At 34.0% G+C, this 21003-nt stretch overlaps 1 protein-coding gene across 1 annotated transcript; it reads right to left on the minus strand.

Annotated features, from left to right (window-relative positions):
- Positions 1-8691: 8691 nt before the first annotated feature.
- LOC144255361 (olfactory receptor 4K15-like) lies at positions 8692-9736 on the minus strand. The gene is given in 2 exon segments (XM_077799860.1): positions 8692-9391; positions 9393-9736. Coding segments are annotated over 2 exon segments (972 nt in total). The 5' UTR covers positions 9665-9736.
- Between the last annotated feature and the right edge of the window lie 11267 nt (positions 9737-21003).

Genomic DNA, 21003 nt, shown 5'->3' on the forward strand with positions numbered 1-21003 from the left:
CTTCTCGTTTACCTAATTATTAAGTCACTGTCAGTGTGCATCAAACATGGAGTGTTTTCAGATTTCAAAATACATCTTAAGAGAATTTTTCATTTCTTGGTAAAGATGAAGTTTGATATCTAGCAAAATAATCTTACATTATCATCAACCTCAAAATATGATCATAGACAATAAAAATATAAGTATACACAATTGTTTTTGTCCATAAGTTATAAAACTTGCTTTCCTGGAAGACTAGAAGCAAATGTCAATGTCACCCCCCTAATCTTACTAGACTTAGAACATCATTCTTTGTCTTCATTCTATGAGAATTTAGTAATAGATAAAAATTTTAGCAAGTGCCTAACCCTCCTCCCCCCAATAGAAAGCACTAACAGGTAGAGAAGGGACAGAGTACAGTTGTAACACATTTTTCTCAGATTCTAAACACATCCCATCAGGGTTACTCCTCACCCAGTGCAGTAGAAGACTCCTATAGACAGAGAACTAGAAAACAGAACTTCACCTTTTCCAGATGGAGTTTCCAGTGATCTCCTTTTGACCAAATTCTGATGTAAATTTGCACTTCCTTAATTACTTTTGTAATGCTGTATGTCCAAAGTACAAGTGAACACTTATACAATCATACAATCTAGTAAATCTCCTATTCCTTATATCTCTAACTCTTCCAAACTTCCATTCACTAGGGAATTTCTATAATGAATGGATTTTCTGTATACTTTTGACCTGATGCATTTTAATTTGGTCTCCGGCACTAAGGTGTGCTACAGTAATCATTCACATCCTGCCAGTGAGGACTGAGTTCCTTTTTGATGTAAACTACCATTGCAATACACAAAGTCAGTGTGATGTAAAGCCTTACAACATGATGCCAGAAAACGAATTTTATTGGAGAAATGAGAAATTCCTTGCAGTGGGAGTAATTACAGATAATAATTTTTTCAGGGTTAAAAATATCTTTTACCAACTAGTTGGTAAATCTGAAAGCAAAATATTAGTGAATACACTACAACTTGGTGTGTAAAGAATTTCTGAGTCCTAAATTTCTGTCATTAAACAGTTAGCCAATCCTGTGAGTGATCATCAAGCCCCATAATGGTTTCCTCCAATTACTATATCACACCAGTAAAATCTATTGTTAAGGTGCTCAATTGGGTTTGCCATTTGTAGTTTAATAGAAGAAAGATCTACTCCTTCAACATGATGGCCTTTCAAATATTTTAAGATACTCTCATTTATTTTCCAATACAAATTTTCTATTGCCTTAGCAACATCAACAGTTTTGTCAAGTACATTTTTTATAATACTTATTTTTCTGTGTTTCTCAGTCTGGAAGTTCAACTATGACTTGTAATTAATCAGCTATAAAGAAAGTAAAGATTGGATTCTTTTCCCTCAGCAAATTCAACTCTTTGTATATTTTCTAATAAGGTTCATATACACAAGGAAACAAGTACAAGTGTGTTCATTGCAACATTTTCTTGAACAAAAGAAGAGATAATAGGAACAATCCATGTTGGAGTTGTCAAACAACTTACAATATTCACTGCAATAAAATCTTCCACAATGATTGCAATTAATAATTAATTAATATTAGATTTCATGTGTGAACACTTTGAAATTTTTAAAAACAATGTTGAAGAATAAAATAAATTGAAAAATACCCAAATTTTTTAGTAAACATCAAGTATGGATATACTTCTATAAAATAAAATTTAAACACTATCTGAGTAATAAAAATAAATTAAAAGTAATATAAGAGGAGGAGCTAACAGAAAATGTCAAGAATTGATGATAGGTATGACCACAGTATCAACAATATGACATATATTTTTGAAGATCTAAAGCAGCCATGGTAAAAGGACAATATTTGCTTTATATGGGAGGTAAATATGGGAAAGTATTAGAGATTTTTACCCTATTCATTTGTTTTTATCTAGAACTTTTAAGACTAAAGGTGACTCCCATAGCATTCTGTATGATACAAAATTAGTGGATAGATAACTCCATGCAGTGAAAGCCCATGGACAAATGCATCACAAATATCCAAATTGAATGGTGAACTTAATCAAACTAACAAACATACAAACAAGCAAAACACCAAGCAGAATGACAGGGCTTCTCAGCTGGGATGCAAAATATGACAATCAAATCTAATTGTTAAAAATGTCTGTCACTGGTGATGTCATCAAAATAACTTAATAAAAGATCCCCAGCCCACATCTCCTCACAGAAACAAATATTTAGCAGCCATTCACAAATAAATAAATAAATAAACAAAAAAATAAATAAATAAATAAAAATAAAATAAATAAAAATTTTTAATAAAGAGCTTTTTAAAATTATTATTAGATGTTCAAAACATTACAAAGCTCTTGACATATCATATTTCATACGTTTGATTCAAGTGGGTTATGAACTCCCATTTTTACCCCGTATACAGATTGCAGAATCATATCTGTTACACATCCACGTTTTTACATACTGCCATACTAGTGTCTGTTGTATTCTGCTGCCTTTCCCATCCTCTACTATCCCCCCTCCCCTCCCCTCCCCTCCCCTCTCATCTTCTCTCTCTATCCCATCTACTGTAATTCATTTCTCTCTTTTTTTCCCTTTCCCCTCACTTCCTCTTATATGTAATCTTGTATAACAATGAGGGTCTCCTTCCATTTCCATGCAATTTCCCTTCTCTCTCCCTTTCCCTCCCACCTCTCGTCCCTGTTTAATGTTAATCTTCTTCTCATGCTCTTCCTCCCTTCTCTGTTCTTAGTTGCTTTCCTTATATCAAAGATGACATTTGGCATTTGTTTTTTAGGGATTGCCTAGCTTCACTTAGCATAATCTGCTCTAGTGCCATCCATTTCCCTGCAAATGCCATGATTTTGTCAATTTTTAGTGCTGAGTAATACTCTATGGTGTATAAATGCCACATTTTTTTTATCCATTCATCTGTTGAAGGGCATCTAGGTTGGTTCCACAGTCTAGCTATTGTGAATTGTGCTGCTATGAACATCGATGTAGCAGTATCCCTATAGTACACTCTTTTAAGGTAATAAAGAGCTTTTTGTTAGGGTTTGGGACCAAGTAGAATTTTCTGAAATCCTGGTAAATCCAAGTTTGAGAAAGGTCACTTTGAGGAGATACCCATGCACTTGTTGCAGTCCTAGTGGTTACAGTCCTTGCTGTGGACTTGAAAGAGCCCCAGCAACTTAGGAGAACTACTCCTTTCCCACTTCTTTGCAATTCTACTAACAGCCTGTTCTGCCAAAGGACTAGAAGGAGTTTTACGCATCTGTGTTCACATTAACAATGCCCACCAAACTGATGGAATCAAATATCTGCTTGTGATAAAACAAATACTCAAAAAGTTCTCAGCATATTAGGCACACAATAAAGGGCACATTTCACAAACAAAAAGTTAACATATTCAATGGTGAAAAGTGAAAAACTTTTCTTTTAAGATCAGGAGCATGACAAGAGTGCCCATCCTCATCTCTTTTATTCAACATAATACTGAAATACTTAGAGAAATTAGGCAAGAAAAAGAAATAACATGAATCCAAATAAGAAAGGAAAAAAGTTAGACCATTTCTATTTGAAAATGATCTTGTATAAAGAGTCCTAAAGTATCTACCAACAATTGTTAGAATTAATAAATAAATTCAGTAAGTTTATAAGACAAAAATTAGCATGCAAAAAGCAATAATAATTTTATATACCAACATTGAATTATCCAAAATAGAAAGCAAGAAAACAGTTTTACTTGTGAACTTCATAAAACACTTATGAATAAATTTAACCGAGGACAAGAAAGATCTGTACACTAAAACTATAAAAGTTGAAGAGAGAAATTTAAAAATACACAAATAAGTGGAAAGACATCTCATATTCATGAAGTAGAAGAAATGATATTGCATCATACTATCATTCATACTATCCAAAGCAATCTAAGATCCTGTACAATTACTATCAAAATCCCAATGTTTGTTTTTACAGAAATAGAAAAAAATCCTAAAAGTCATACCAAAAGTCAAACCAAACCAAACAAAACAAACAATTCAGTATGGCTAAAACCAGCTCCAGCAAAAAGAAAGTTGAAGCTTCACACTACCTAATTTCAAAATATGCTACAAATTTATGGTTATCAAAACAACATGGTATCAATATAAAAACAGACTCACCGATCAAATAAACACAACAGAGAGCCTATAAATAAATCCACATTTTTATTATATTTTCATGTCAAAAAAGCTTAATTAAGTGTAAAATTATATATGCATCCAAAGTGGTCTCTTTTTATTTGATTTTATTTTTTAAAATACACTACTGCAGAATGCATTACAATTTTAATATACATATCGAGCACAATTTTTCATATCTCTTTATATACAGTATGTTCATGCCAATTCATGATTTTATAAATGTACTTTTTTGCATTATGATTCTTATTATACATGCATATCACAATTTTTATATCTCTGTTTGTATATAAAGTATGTTGACACCCAATTCATGTCTTCATACATATACTTTGGATAATGCTGTTCATGACATTCCCTCATCCCTGCTAATCCCCTGCCCTCTTCCTTTCCCTCCCACCCCTCTGCCCTATCTAGAATTCATCTATTCCTCCCATGCTCCCTCTCCCTACCCCACTATGAGTCAGCCTCCTTATCAGAGAAAACAATCAGCATTTGTTTTTTTGGAGATTGGCTAACTTCACTTAGCATTATCATTTACCTGCAAATGCTCCTTTTTTATTGCTGAGTAAAATTCCATAGTGTATATATGCCACATTTTTTTTTATCCATTCATCCACTGAAGGACATCTAGGTTGGCTCCACAGTTTAGCTATTGTTAATTGTGCTGCTATAAACATTGATGTGGTTGTGTTCCTGTATTATGCTGCTTTAAAGTCCTTTGGGTATAGTCCAAGGAGAGGGATAGCTGGGTCAGATGGTGGTTCCATTCCGAGATTTCCAAGGAATCTCCATACTGCTTTCCATATTGGCTGCAACAATTTGCAGTCCCACAAACAATGTATGAGTGTAACTTCCCCCGCCCCCGCATCCTCACCAACACTTATTGTTGTTTGTCTTCATAATAGCTGCCATTCTGACTGGAGTGAGATGGTATTTAAGAGTGGTTTTGATTTGTGTTTCTCTAATTGCTAGAGATGATGAGCCTTTTTTCATATATTTGTTGATTGATTGTATATCCTCTTCTGAGAGGTTTCTGTCCACATTTTTATATGTAATTAAATTACTACAAAGGTGCCAAAACATACAATGTTAAAATGACAATCTCTTCAATGTGTAACATTAAGAAAACTGGATATACACATGCAAATAAATGAAATTGGAGCCTATATCTGCAATTTATAAGGAACTCAATGAGATTAAAAAGTGGATAAAAGACTGGAGTAAACATTTCTCAAGAGAAGATATACAATGGCTTAAATATATTTAAAAATGTGTTCAATATCACTAACCATCAGGAAGATGCAAAAGAAAACCACAATGAAATATCACCTCTTGATTGTCAGAATAATTACTCTCAAAAAGACAAAAGATAGCAATGTTAAAGATATAGAGAGAATGGAAACCTTAAACACCCATTGATGAAAATGTACATTGGTACAGACCTAATGGAGAACAATGTTGAACTGGAGCTTTATCAAGAATTTCAAAATAGACCTACCAGATGATCTTCCAATCAACTTTTGGCTACAAATGAAAGGAAGGAAGTCAGCTCCTTATGTTCACTGCAGCATTATTCACAAAAGTCAAGATACAGAAACAAGTTAAGTGTTCATTAATGAATGAATAGGTAAAGAACACATATATTGGAATAATATTCAGTCATCAGGAAGAAGAAAGTCTTAACACTTATGACAACATGTATGAAACTGAAAGACATTATTCTAAGTTAGAATAAACCAGATACAGAAAGACATATAGCACATGAACTCAACTATATGTGGAATATTTTAAACTTGAGTCACATTAGCAGAGTGCAGAACAGTGGTTTCCAGGAGTAAGAGGGTAAGGAAAATGTTGGTCAAAAATGCAAGGTTTTGCTTCTGGAAATCTAATACACAGAATAGTACCTCATGCTAATAACTGCACACTTAAAAATCTCTTTAAAATAGATCTTAAGGGTTCTTCCACACACAAAGGTAACTATCCTCAATCAACCTGACTATGGTCAGCATTTTACAATATGTATTGTATCACATTGAATAACTCAAATATGAAAAAATTATGTCAATTTTATCTCAATAAAGCTGAAAAGATAAGTATAACTGCACTGAAATATGTGAGGGTGGCGGGAAGCAGCTGCCCCATGTAATTGAAGAATTCTGATTTAATTGGAAAGGTGAAGGCTATGTGTACACTAACATTTTGTAAAGGTTGACAAATTTGTTTCTAGTGCAGTTGGAGGTGTACCACTCTAAAGCTATTTTCAAGTATGCTGCAATTAGAAAAATACGTAAATAGATGACAAAGTGTAGGAGAATTTTTCGCTGCTCTTCAGGAAAATTACAGATACAAAAGAAAGGATGTAAAATAAAGACATGGTACTAGATTAGTCAGAGACATCAGTATTAACTCATGTTGAGCCTCATACAAACACACATGGATAGGTAAAGAAGAGTAATAGACTTGTGGGTATACATTTTACACTGCCAGAAATTAGAGTTTGTTCTGTGACCACAATAATCTTATGCTAGAAATACAACTAAATAAATAAAATATCTGGAAAATCCTCATGAACAAGGAAAAAAGAATAAAAGTACTTATTAAAGGACAAAGAAAACAAGTAGAAATGGAAATTTGTAAATACTATAACACAAATAAAAATACCATCTATTAAAATTTTGAAAAGTAGCAAAAATAAAAATGTGAACCTTAATTATAAAAAATGCTCTATAAAGGTTTCCTCCAATAGAAAATCACCTGAAATAGTCTTGAACTGCATCTGGGATAGTGTGTTTGAGAAGGTGTTTGATTTGGGAAAATAGTGTATTGGGGACAGCATCCGAATAATAGAAACTGAGGGAGTTGATGAAGTGCAATATAAAAGATGAAATCCTATAAATAGTTTTTTAATGATCTGGTTACCACCAGAATATTCAGTGTTCCTAGAATATTCTTTAATGAACCGTGTAGTGTGCCCCCATAAGACTCTGAAATATTGACCCACTATATGCCAATATCCACTAATTCAGGGGTTTCTATAAGGGTGTAAACCTTCCCAGTTTTGACTGCTCCTGGATAATGAGCAGAATTCCCTGGGTTTAGAATAAGCATTTGGTAAAGTGAACCACAGTCCTTGATGGAGAACATTGGCTACCTTCACAGATCTGTCCACTATGTTGAAAACAGGCAAAGCAAAAGGTATAGTGGAATGTAGAAAAAATATTTGCTAACTTTGCATTAAGATATCCTTATGCTTAGAATAAGTCTACTCTGTCATTAAGTCTTGTAGAAGGTGATTGATCATATAATTTAAAAAAACTTATTGCAAGAGTGTTGCTGGAATAAATTATAATACAAGTCTGCAACTAATTAAAGTCATAATTCAAATTGATTCCTTCCTTCCTTCAACATTCATGTTAGATTTTTCTTCATCCTAGTTTAGTCATTCAGTTTATCCTGTTGATTACATGGTTGAGTAGCTCAAACTTTTGTTATTGAGGCATGGTCAGTGCAAATTGTCAAAACCAATTTCTTCCTATTTTACAGGGCACAGAAACACCAAAAGACACTCCAGTGAATTCATTAAATTTCGGCCATACTCTTTTCCTGCCCAATTTTAGTTTTTCATGAAAATTATGCATACTAATTTTAATAATAGAGGGCCTCCTTATTTATCTACTTATTAATTCATTCAGTTTTACTTATTATCCAAAGATTTCCATGATGAACACAACTCATCTTGAGTGCAAACCACCCTGTAGCCTCTTAGAATCTGTTTTTCAAACGTTATATGTGCTCTTCTATAAGATGTGGGGCTTTCCTCTAGAAAAATAACCATTAACATTGTTCCTCATCTCCTTCTTGATCAATGTCCTTATTTTTCACAAATATCTCCATTTAATTGAATTATCTTCTATACATCGAGCATTCCATTAGCAAAAGGCAAGGAATCTTTTTTACTGAACAATGGACTTGATGCAGGGATCCTCTGAACTAACCATCCTATGAGTGACCCCAATACCTGTAATACAGATGTATTCACAAGTATATGATGACAGAAAGAAGACGACAACATAGCTCAGAAAGACAGTAGCTACTCATCACTGTTGTTCCAATAAAAAAAAAAACTGTTTTAGAAAACATACTCCCTTCTGCACACAGAGCAAAAATCACCCTATTGATTAAAATATGAACAATTCAAGTTTCACCCATACAAGGCTCAAAGTGTTTACATTTTAGTAGATCTTATTGTTGACTTGAAAACCAATAACACTTCACTTAAAAACCATTTCAAATTTTAAAATATGAGTCAAAGAAAGTCAATGAAGAACTAAAAACACAACAGAAAGATGATTAAATTTGATAAAAATTTATTATATTTTTATTATCATGATTAAACTATAATTTAAATTAATCAACTCTACAGGTTAAAATGATTTACTTTTACATCACAGAAATTTCAGAAAAGGTTAAAACTCCTTCAAGTTTACTTTGACTGTAGGAAAAGAGCCCTTCTTATCACTACAGAAACCTGGCCAGGCTTCAGATACCGACTCTTCAGCTTGGACATAGCTGCTTTCACTTCTTTGTTCCTCAGAGTGTAAATAACAGGGTTTAGGATAGGAGTAAAGATGGTGTAGAACACAGCAAGCACCTTGTCAACTGAGTAACTGCTGAAGGGCCATACATAGATAAAAATGCAGGGTCCAAAAAAGAGTGTGACCACAGTGATGTGAGCAGTCAGTGTGGAGCGGGCCTTGGCCATGCTGGCAGAGGAGCGGCTCCTGACTGTGATAAGAATCACAGTGTAGGACACCACCAAGAGGAGAAAGGAGCTCAATGAAAGAAAGCCACTGTCTGCAACTATTAGTAAGCTGATCACATAAGTGTCTCTACAGGCTAGCTTGGTCACTAGAGGCAGGTCACAGAAAAAACTGTCAACCTGATTAGGACCACAAAAAGGCAAGTTAACAGTAAATGCCAACTGGCTAGTGGTGTGGATGAAGCCCACAGACCATGAGATGAGGACAAGAATTATACAAACACGGCGGCTCATGATGGTCATGTAATGCAGAGGCTTGCAGATGGCAACATAGCGGTCATAGGCCATGGATACAAGGATAACCATTTCACTGCCAGTGAAGAGGTGAACAAAAAAAATCTGAGCCAGACAGGCATCAAAAGAAAGTCTTGCGCTCAACCAGTAAGTCTGCAATCATTTTGGGGGTAGCAAAAGAGGCAACACATATGTCTATGAAAGAGAGGTTTGCAAGCAGAAAGTACATGGGGGTGTGAAGGCGGGAATCTGAGGTCACGGTGAGGATGATGAGAAAGTTGCCCAGCAGAATTGCAAGGTAGAGCAGTGAGAAGATGAGAAACAAGACAGGCTGTAGCTCCTTGGAACTGGAGAGTCCCAGCAACACAAATTCTGTCACCCGAGAATGATTTGTCTCATTCATTGATTTTGGAAAGGACCTATCTTCAGTTACCTGAATAGCAGAGAGATAGAGATCAATCCATTAAGTAAGCATGCTTTCCTTTCCCAGTTATGCTTTCGGTATTCTAATTCTTCTTTATTTTTATAGGCCTATTTTTAAATCATTAGACATTGTATAGATAATAGAAAATGCCTCATTAATTTAGTTAAAGTTTAAAAACTGGCAAAGCTTATAGAGGGTGTTGAAAGCCCAATAGTTCTTAACCTCAAAAGGGGTCTAGGGAAAAGGACTAAGCTCAGGAAATATTATGTTTGTTGATGTGGTTGACAGTTACATCGTAGCTTTCACTTTGTAAAAACTTACGAAAATGCGCACTTGTTTTTTGTACCTTTGTGAACATACATATTTATAAAAGATTAACCAGGAGGGAAAGAGAGACAACATTGCATTTGTGTACATAGGTTAGTAGGAGGAATCATTGCCTTGAGGTATTCTATTTTATCTCCTCCTTCTTGCATTATAATTCTATATACTAGAATACAAAATTCTGACAATACTTAAAGTTTCAGAGCTCCCCAGATCACACTGTATGTGACTTGAGTACTCATGGAGTCCTCCCTATCAAGAAAACTAGTATTAGTTCATTTCAACTAATCCCTGAAGATATTAAACTTCTTTATACACAGCCAATGGTGTTAATGACCATGAATATTTTATTGGGTTATTAATAGTATTTTATTTGATTTCATTAGGCTTTTAAATATTATAGTTGGGAAGGATGAGAACTCATAAGGAATTTAGACTAAGAGAAAAATTATTTTCCTTTCCTCTTCATTTATCCTATGTTCTATTCTGCTTTATGTTATTTTCACTTGTATAAGCTATCTAGAAATTTCTAAAGTTGTATACAGAATAATAAAAATAAAAACAAATTGTAAAAGAACATTAGACTTCTCAAATTTGAAAAATCTTCTTTACATCGGAATCAATTTATAGTAGATGTTTTTATTTTACTGATTTCTGACAACTTGCTATTTTTAATATTAACATCTTCTTAGATCATAACTATGAATTTCCTAGTCTCTCCTTGAGTTTTACCAAAGGTTTTATGCATGAAGACAGGTAATGTGATGAATAATTTTAATTACCATAAATCAAAATCAGAAACTCACCTTATATCTCAAATCTCCAATTTTCTAGAAAATTCACCAAAAAATTAATTTTTATATTATCACATATTATATCCAAATCATGACCTTAGGACTTTTGAAAAGCTTAACAAATTGAATTTGGAGGTATAACAGACTGCAGGAAATTAATACAATGAACTTTGAAGTACTACTACATTCTTTTATTTTCTTTTTCACCTCTTTCTATATACTCAGGATTTCTGACTCTTAGACTCCAAGACATAAATACTGCAATGAACTTTTAAGACAGGAAAGGAAATAATACCCAATACAATCAGCTAATAGGGTTTCACATGCATCTATCAGAAAGAGGCATTAATTACAAGGAAGGAAAGCTTCTGGTGCTACAACAGAGTGTAATCAGAGGCATTTGTGAGCAAAAATTTGAGAAAAAACACATTATCTAATTCTGTGAGAAAGGCATCAAAAAGAATCCTCCTTCCACAGTCTTTTCTGTTCTTTTGCTGACTGGTTTCTCAGAGTTCCCAGAAAAAGAAAGTATTCTATTTTCCATGAAGAAAAACATTGAACAAATTGATTTAATTAAGAGCTGAGTTTCTTAGCATACAAGATACCAAATTAACTCACAGTAATATACTCAGTACAGAGCTTTTAGAATAAAAACAAACCCATGTTAAAAACCACAGTTATGTCCTTGAGTAGCTGCATGACACTGAGCAGGTCCTTTCGCCATTCATCATCACTTATCATCCTTATGTATTAAATATTTAGATTATTATCATTATATACACACTGAAAATGTTTCTTAAAATATCACATAGGAGAGAATTCTGTAATACAACATAATGACTAAGTATATGTAACATTCTTAATAATGTGTTATTTCAGATCAGAATAAATTATGATTTCTAATAATTTTACATAGTGTGGTCTAACTCGCACAAGAATCAATTTTGGACTAGTCAAGTAAAGACAAATTTTTCATTTCTTGTAGTTTTAGGAGATGAATTAATACATGCATACAAGGTTGAATTTTTTTCCAGTACTTACAACTCAGCTATTACAACTGGCAGGTGAAGTGAAGTGAATAAAAGTACTGGAGGCAAATAATGGTATCTACTCTTTAGGAGAATCTCTCTACCTTCAGGGAAAAAAAAAAAACACTTTTACTTACCTAAAATGAGTATGAAGTTATAGTTGTTAATACTTGGGAAGACCTTGGTTGTTACTCCCACATCTCCTTAGAAATCAGACCTAGTGCTGTGGAGATAAGTAATAAAGTATACTTAAAAAAAGAGAGAGAGAAGGAAATAGATTCAGGGTATTTGTAGCAAAAATGAGTTTTCCAGGAGGTAAAACAGGACTAAATGCTGTATTCTAACCTAAGACCCAAGAAACTTAATGAGCACACAGAGAAGACAGAACTCTGAAAGAAAGAAGGAGAATAAAAGGAAGAAATGAAACATTTTGAAAACAAATATTCTGTTTCACCATTTTGCAAAGGATTTAATCTAACTATAGCTATATTGCTTCTGTTTGCAATGGCAGTAAATTAGATTACAAGAAAAAATGGAAACCTCTAGAAATTAAATCACATGTCACCAAGAGTCACATTGAAAGGACCATTTCTTGGTCTCAACTTTACATGTGAAGTATGTACTCACATGTGTGAGGAAAATGCTATCTTCCAAATTAACTTCATCTGACTGGTCCAGAAGCAATGCTGTTCCTGTCTTTGATCTTAAAATGTCAGCACCTACTAGGAAACACAAAGTTCCTCAGAAGCCTCTCAGTGGGGAACAGAAGAGGGAATCCATGCCTGTCCAGTCTTCAATCCTCACCCTTCACACTCAGAGCATCAATATCTTCAGTACACAGATATAAGGAAAGTCATCACAAAGATTAGACACTAATAGGCATTTGACGTCACTGGACTGTAGTGACCAAGAGACCTAGAGGAGAGTTGTAGTGGTAGAAATTACCTTCATTAGGAATAATTACCTTTGAGAGTTTGTTTGCTCATGAGAAGTATAGTGCATTATCTTGAGGATTTTACAACTGGACCAAGCAGCAGATTAGTGGAAATGCTTTATCCTGCTAGGGAACATTTAACAAGGCAGAAAGGATAATGATGAATAATTTTGTTGGCTAGTCCTTTCTGCTTCAGGACAAACATAGAAAAGCAGTAGTGAGAATGTTTTGAAAATCAATGTGAGTGCATCTATATAGTATGCTAATTTTTGTTCTTTTGGATAAATACCAAGGAGAAGGATAGCTGAGCCATATGGTAGATCCATTCTTATCATTTTGAGGAAGCTCCATACTGTGTTTCAGAGTGTTTGTACTAATTTGCAGTCCCACCAACAATGCATGAATGTAGCTTTTTTCCCCACATCTTTGTCAACATTTGTTATTACTTGCATTCTTGATAAATGCTATTCTGACTAGAAATAAATGAAATCTCAATGTACTTTTGATTTGCATTTCCCTGATTTTTAGAGATGTTAAACAGTTTTTCATATATTTATTGAACATTTTTATTTCTTCATTCAAGAAATGTCTATTTAGATATTTTGCCCATTTGTTAATTGGATTAAATTTTGGGGGAGGTTAAGTTTTGTGTTCTTTATACCTTCTGGATATTAATCTCCTATCTAAGGAGCAGGAGGCAAAGATCTTCTCCCATGATTTAGGCTGTTTTTATGCTCTTACTTGTTTCCTTTGTTATGCAAAAGCGCTTTAATTTCATGCTTTCCCAATTATTGATTCTTGGTTTTATTTCTTATGCTTTAGGATTCCTGTTAAGGAAGCTAAGGCTGTGTCAATCAATATTTATAGCAGTTCACAATTCACAAGAGCCAAGCTGCAGAACCAGCCTAGGTGCCCATCAACAAATAAATGGATAAAGAAAATGTGGTGTTTATGCACAATGGAATTTTCCTCAACTCCAGGAAAATCAAAATATGGCATTTGCTGATAAATGGATGGAACTGAAGACCATAATGCTAAATGAAATAAGCCAGACTCAGAATTTCAAGGCTAAAATATTTCATCTTATATGCAGAAGCTATACCAAAATAAAGATTGAAAAAAAAAAAAGGTGCGAATTGTCCGTCACTGGGAGTCTCAGGGGCTAGGTATGCAGGGGTGGCCTTTCCCACCTCCTTCTGGAAAATTTTAGGGTATTTTGGCACAAACTTCTCCAAGAGTAGAAGATTCTGGTAAAAATGGAACAAACCTCCATCTGTTCCAGCCCCTCAGCTCAACAGCTTTTCATGGGCCAGGCCTCCTTTTCTACCCTCATGAAGACGAAGTCCCAACCTCAAAGGAGCCTTCAGGGCAGAGAGAGAGGAAAGTGGTTCCCAGCCTCACTGGGGCTCCATGCCATCTTTTGCCTTTGTTTGAAGATGCCAAGGGCTTACCTCAGTTTCCCCCAAGCTAGGCGTAGGGTGGCTGGAGGGAGCCAGAAGCTCTCTCATCTGGGCCTGTCTCCTCACTAAAGCACTTTATTGAAACTGGCCTCTGATGGGATGTGTTTGTTCCCTGCTCTTCCAGAGCACTGAAGTGAAGGACTGCCAGGAAAAGGCTGCAGAGGGTGGGTTGGTGGGGTGGGGGCCAGCTTCGAGGAATTGCATATTGGGATCATGGAGGGTGGTGCCAGCCCCAGACTTGGTTTTGTAATGATTTGTAAAGGAATAAAAACCTGAGCTTAAAAAAAAAGTTCAGGGAATTCCATGAAAATAGTAAAAGCAGAGGTGGAGCAGAGAAAGAGGTTGAGGGGGAGAGGGAGGGACAGGAAAAGGGAGTAATGTTGTAATGAATCTGCCCAAACTCTCCTATGTACATATATGAATATATCACAGTGAATTTCACCTTTGTGTAGATTCATTATGCACTCATATTAAAACCATAAATAAATACAAAGAAGAAAGATCAATAGAATAAGAAAAAGGGAATGGAGGAGGGAGGAGGGAAAGGAAAGGGGACATTCCAGTGAATGAATTGGAGCAAATTATATTGCATGCTCATATAATTATGTCAGAATCAACCCCAATATTGTGTATAACTAAAATTAATAAAAACGGAAAAGTAATTCGTGTGAAGTCATTATGTGACCCTATGTACTACACAGCAGGACCAAAACCTTGACATTTTGTCAGCTTCAGAGCGGCCACATACTTGGTTTCCAAGACAAGGTTTCTAGGGTAGGGCAGTGGGATCTATTTTACAACCCAAACTGCAGACTACAGAATAGATTCTAGTAAAGGGACTGAATGATTTTGCAGGAATTTTAATTTCCTAGTTCAAATTCTTACAAAAAATGCTGTTAAGTGAAACTCAGATTTTTTTCCTCCTCTAAGTTTAGTCTTAATTTAAGAACAAAATAAAGATGACCCCAAAATGAATAAAGTCCTTCTTATAATCTCAGATTTGAAATGCTGGTATGACTACTAGAAATCAATCACTTCAACATCCTAAATCTATAGCTAAGGTGAAAGAGTTCTGAATGCTTAATTGTAGGACCCAGATTGTACTATTGAGTTTAGAGCCACATCCTCTAATTCCTTGTCCAGTGCCCTTTCTGTTCAATTGTGTTGTACCTTCCACAGGGTGGAACACAATGAATTTATGATTAGAGCTAAATGAATTCTTTATTGATTCCGAGATACATGTCATAATGACATGTAGCATATTTAGCATTTCTAAATACCTTTTGATCAATTTTCCTTCCTTAATACCTCTTCTTTCAGTTACTCTTGGTGCAGGTAATCTTTAAACATCCATTGTCTGAAATCTATTTTTTTTTTTACTTGAGATCATCTGTTAATTTTATACATGCAGATCACTTATCTTTATAAAACACGTTTGGGTCAAGGTTGTAGCTTCATGTTTGAGTTCTTGCCTAGCATGTATGAGTACATGCTTCTTGATTTTGGTTGTTTCAAACAGGAGATTATATCTGATATTTGTTTTTCTATTTCTCTGAAAAAAGATTTTTCCACATGTCTGTTATCACAAGTATTTTTTACTCTTTCTTATATAATCGAGTATATATATATATATTTTTTTCCTTCATTCTTAAGCACCTGTTTAACTTTGTGTTGTTTTGTTTTGTTTTAGCAGAAATTTATCGATTTTCTGGGTTTTGTTTGACTTAAAAGTCTTTATTGATAATGATTTACTTTTCTAAGAATGTCTTTCCTGCCTCAACATTCACATTGCCTATATGTTATTTCCTTTTAGTCCTTACATGGTGTTATTTATTTCTGTCTTCTGATAAGACTTCTTCAATTATTCTTAAACTGGTTCCTCAGCATATGATCTTTCCAAATAAAAATCTATGGCTCTAATCCAGAAATAGGGAACCATGAATATCACTTATGTTCACAGATTTTAGACTGGTGATTCCAAAATCAAATATTTGTAGGAAAAAATAAGCAGTAAGTTTATGATTGCTGTAAAAATTTTCTTTAGTACAAAATTTCTAGCATCTATTGTGGTATGTCACAGTGTGGTTTTATTTTAATTTATCTTGCTTGAGTTTTGTAGGTCTACTAGACTAAAGAGTAGGTTACAACTTTTTTTAAAATCAGATTTGAAAACTTTGGGTCAATATTTCTTAAAATTTTTTTCTCTACAATACTTCTTCCCCTGTCCTTTAGAACTCCAATTACATATATGTTATACCAATTGATACATTTATATAACATTATGAATCTGCTGCTTTCAAGTTTTTGTCTCTGTAATTTTGTTAGAGATTTTATCTTGCTATGTTTTTTTTAATTTACTGAATTTCTGTGGAATCTAATCTGCTATTGACACAATATTTTTAACCCATATAAATTTTATTATTGTTAAGACATTTCATTTTTTACTTCACTAAGTTTATATGTTTCTTTATATCCTTGAGCATAGTTATAACAGTTCTTTTAAAGTTATTTTCTTCTATTTTGTTTATCACCTTGGTGATTTCTGAGCACATTTGAGTTGATTTTGAATTCTCCTTGTTATGCTAGGCATGGTAGAGCACACTTGTAACCCGAGCTGATGCAAGAGGATTGCAAGTTTGAGGCCAGCCTGGGCAACTTAGTGAGTCATTGTCTCAAAATAAAATGAAAAGGTCTGTAGATGATGCTTGCTCAGTGATATGGTGCTTTCTTTGGATGCCCTAGACCCTGGGTTCATTCCCAGTACTGCAAAAAATAAAAATAAAATAGATATATTCTCCTAATTATGATTCATATTTCTGTTTTGCATTTCTAGTAATTTTGATTGATGGAGAACACTATAAATTTCATATTTATGAAGACTGAGTTTTCCTCACTCTTCTTCTATCCCTCCCTCCCTTTCTCCTCTTCTTCCTACTTCTCCTTCTCATTTTTTCTCCCTTCTTCTATTCTCTCCCCTTCTTCCTTTGGTTCTTCCTTTCTTCCTTCATAAGTAGTGTTATTTGTTCAGCCAATCAGTGAAGTCATTTGTGGATAAGTCTAATTATATTAAGTTTTGATTTTTTGTATTTTAAGATTTAGAGTAGAATTTTTTAAGCCACTTTATCCCTAGTATTAAGGAATTATCTAGTAATAAGAAATTACCCACAATCTACTAAGGTCTTTGATATTCTATGACTCATCAAAACCCACACACCTCCAATCCCTGAATGAGTTTTTTTGCATCTGACTTCTTTGTCTCATCATGATGCTTTCAATGTTCATCTATGCTATATTGTGGTCCAATACTTTATTCCCTCTTATTGTTGCATAATGTTCCACTCTAAGGAAATACAACATGTTTTAATCCATTAACAGCTGATGAAAATTTGGGTTATTTCTGTGTTTGGTTTATTGATAATAATGCTATTTTCATGTTTGTGTACATGTTTTTAAGGCAACATACTTTCTCTTCTCTTGGCATGAAATAAAACAAAAAACTATGACTTCTACTAGGATTAGAACTTCTCGGTCAGAGGTGGAACTTTTTGAAGAACTTTCAAAAGGATTTCCACAGTGACTGCACAAATTTACATTCCCACCAGAAATGGATGAGGGATTCAATTTCTCCATATTTTTCCAATATTTGTTATTTTTCATTAAAAAATAGCCATTCTAATGGTTGTGAACTGGTATCTCATTGCAGTTCAGACTTCTATTTCCCTAATGACTGTGATTACAGACATTATTATGTGCTTCAGGTTACTTTACATCTTGTTCAGAGAAAGATCTATTCAGATCCAGTGCCCATTTTAAAACTGAGTTATCTTTTGTTATTGATTCATAAGAGTTATTAATACATTCTAAATACTAGACCCATAATAGCTATAAATTTGCAAATATTTTATCCCATTTTAAGGGAGAAAACACAAGCTGGGGTTAATGGGGGATGAAGGTAGAGAAGCAGGCTGAAGTCTAAACTGGGAGATTGCCAATGCCAGGCATACATTGAAGGGGGAAATGGGTTTTAATGTTTGGGATACAAAATCTCAGAAAGAGACACCTTATATTTTAGATTCAGTGAGAGACAAGGTTGAAGGTATGGAGATCAGCTGGGAGGTTGTGGTTGGAGTCCAGGCCAAGAGCCTGAACTAGGAGTTGAAAAAAAGAGGGAATGAATTTCAAGGTATCAGGAGGCAACATCAGCATAACTAGGTACCAAGCTTTGGGAGATAAAGTTATGTTTAGACTTGTTGCTTTGTCTGTCAGGTGGACAATTGGATCCAAGCCTGACCTGTAGGGGGTGAGATGGCCAGGGGTTTTTCTAAACATTCTACATTGTGTCATTTGAACCTCAACATTTTCTAATTTTCATGTACTTGAAGATCTACTTTTTATTTTTTTCATTTTTTTTGTATTTATGTCTTCTAAATAAGAGACCATTGCCCAATGCAAGTCACAAATATTTACATTTATGCCTTGATATATAAAGTTTTCATTTTTATTCATCTCAAAATAGGTTATAATTTTCTTAGTGGCTTCTCCAGTGAACTCTTGGATTTTAGGAGTATGTTGTTGTTGAGTTTTTTATTTCTACCTATTTGTTCATTTCTCAAAATTTACCATGTAATTGAATTTTTTTCTGCTCATGACATATGACCCACAAAACTTTAGAAGTAATAAAATGAGATTGCCATTTGAAAGCCAAGTTTTTAAAGAAAATGCCTTTATAAGAAATCAAATGACTACTCTCAATTGCAGTAATTTACATACCAATGTGTTTTGATTTTAATCTGGTTAGAGGTGTCAGTACAGCTAAGAAAAGACTATATTCAGCCATGAATGTATGGATAAAAATAGAGGGACTTTCTGAGACAACCAACAATAGTTTTTCCCAACACTTTTCAGATGGGTATTTTCCTGTCAGGCTAGTAGAATCTGGTTAGCTTACACATGTTATTCAAATAACCAAAACTTTTAATCTTAATGAAGATGTACCTAAAGCATCTACTAATAATATGATTTCTAACCTAATCATGATGCTATAACTACTGATTTGTTTTACTATCATATATGTCAATATATTTTGACAAATTTCTTTTGAGTTTCTTGAAATTATCAACAGGTTAGGCTGTCTGGATTTTTGAGTCTATAGGTCTAAACTTAAACTGGGACAACTTAATAACTTAATGTTAGTTATGAAACTTTCTGATGATTGGACAACTAAATGTCCTGACCTGATCGTTCCATTCTGTCAGCTTTGTACATGGTAAGTAAATTTTTCATTAAAATTTTCTCTAATTCCCGTCCTCCTTAATATGCAGTCATGTCCATGAGGCCAGGGACATTCTTTATTCTCCTTTATGTATGCAAAATATCTGTCATCAATTAAGTGAAAGCAAAATTGCTGAAATGACTGTGTTGCTTTGAATTGAACAAAACAGAATATTTACATAGTGAGATTACAAATTAACATATGTGTTTTTAATATCACTTATATTCTTTACTTGCTCTTTTTTAATTCATTAGTGAATATTTTAATGTTACCCTGATTAATTTGAAAGCTTTACTGGAACAGGAGATTGACTTTTGTCATTTTATTTAGGACCCTGCATTGCCCCTTAGGATGATTTTCATAAAGTCCATTTTAAAACAACATTAGTTTATTAAAGGAGCACCCAAGGCAGTAATCTCACACATGGATAACTAAATGTAAAAACAAGATTGCATTGTCAGAATGCATTGACCCACCTAAACTGAGACTTAGAGATGAACAAACACGTTTTCCACCTGCTTCCTACCCATAACTCCAAATATATAATTAAAAAAATAGAACTTACCTGAAAATCAATGTTTGGTATCATAATCTCTTTGTGACACTTAATGCATGTACTTTCATGTTGAACTTTTGTTACTGTTTACAGCTGTAGGAAGAGCTATGTGTTATCAGCTAGAATAATATTTTTCTTAGGGTCTTCAAGTCTATTCTAAGTGATAAAAATGAAACACACAATCATGTCTCGAGTCTGAAGCTTACAACTATGAACTAAAAGTTAACATAGAATACTTCCCTTGGCTTGAATTAAGTAAAGCAGTGATGACAGTGCCAGTTTCTGTGGCTGATAAATGAATATCAATCCTGAGCTTATTTCCTTCTCCTGTTCTTTCTGTCATTTGCTGACATGCTTCTGAAGTCTCAAAGTTTGAGATAAAGAGAAATATGCAACATGTTTTCAGTGACTACTTTGAATTTTGCACTCTTCAAGAGAAACTAGCTAAACAAAATTACTATTTGGACATTCTATAGTCATTTTCAATTGATGGTGGGCTTACTATTGATGATGTGAAATTCGTGTGCAAGTGGCATACCATTTCTGTAGACAGTGTATAAGTAGTCCTGTGAAAAACTATAGACTTGGTTATATTTATTGATGTTATTTGTTTCAGAGCCAAAGCAGAAAAACTCAGTCCTGTAATTAATATTATGCTATTCTATGTGTTTAAAAATTAGGAATAATAAGTATAATAAAGTTTTATAAGTGTCAATGCCTTATTGCTAAATGTGGAATTTTTGCATTTATTTATAGGAACAAAGTTATTAGCTAAAATAATTATGAACTAAAATGGAGAAAGTGTTAAGAATACCTGCAGAGAAACCTGTAAAGAAGTGGACAAAGCACAAACACACACACACACACACACACACACACACACACAGTGTAGAAGCAGTCAGACAAGTGGCGGCTCCTCCCTAACACCATGTTTATTAACTCAAAAAAGG

The sequence above is a fragment of the Urocitellus parryii genome, chromosome 6, assembly GCF_045843805.1.
Source record: "Urocitellus parryii isolate mUroPar1 chromosome 6, mUroPar1.hap1, whole genome shotgun sequence".
Taxonomy (NCBI): Eukaryota; Metazoa; Chordata; class Mammalia; order Rodentia; family Sciuridae; genus Urocitellus; species Urocitellus parryii.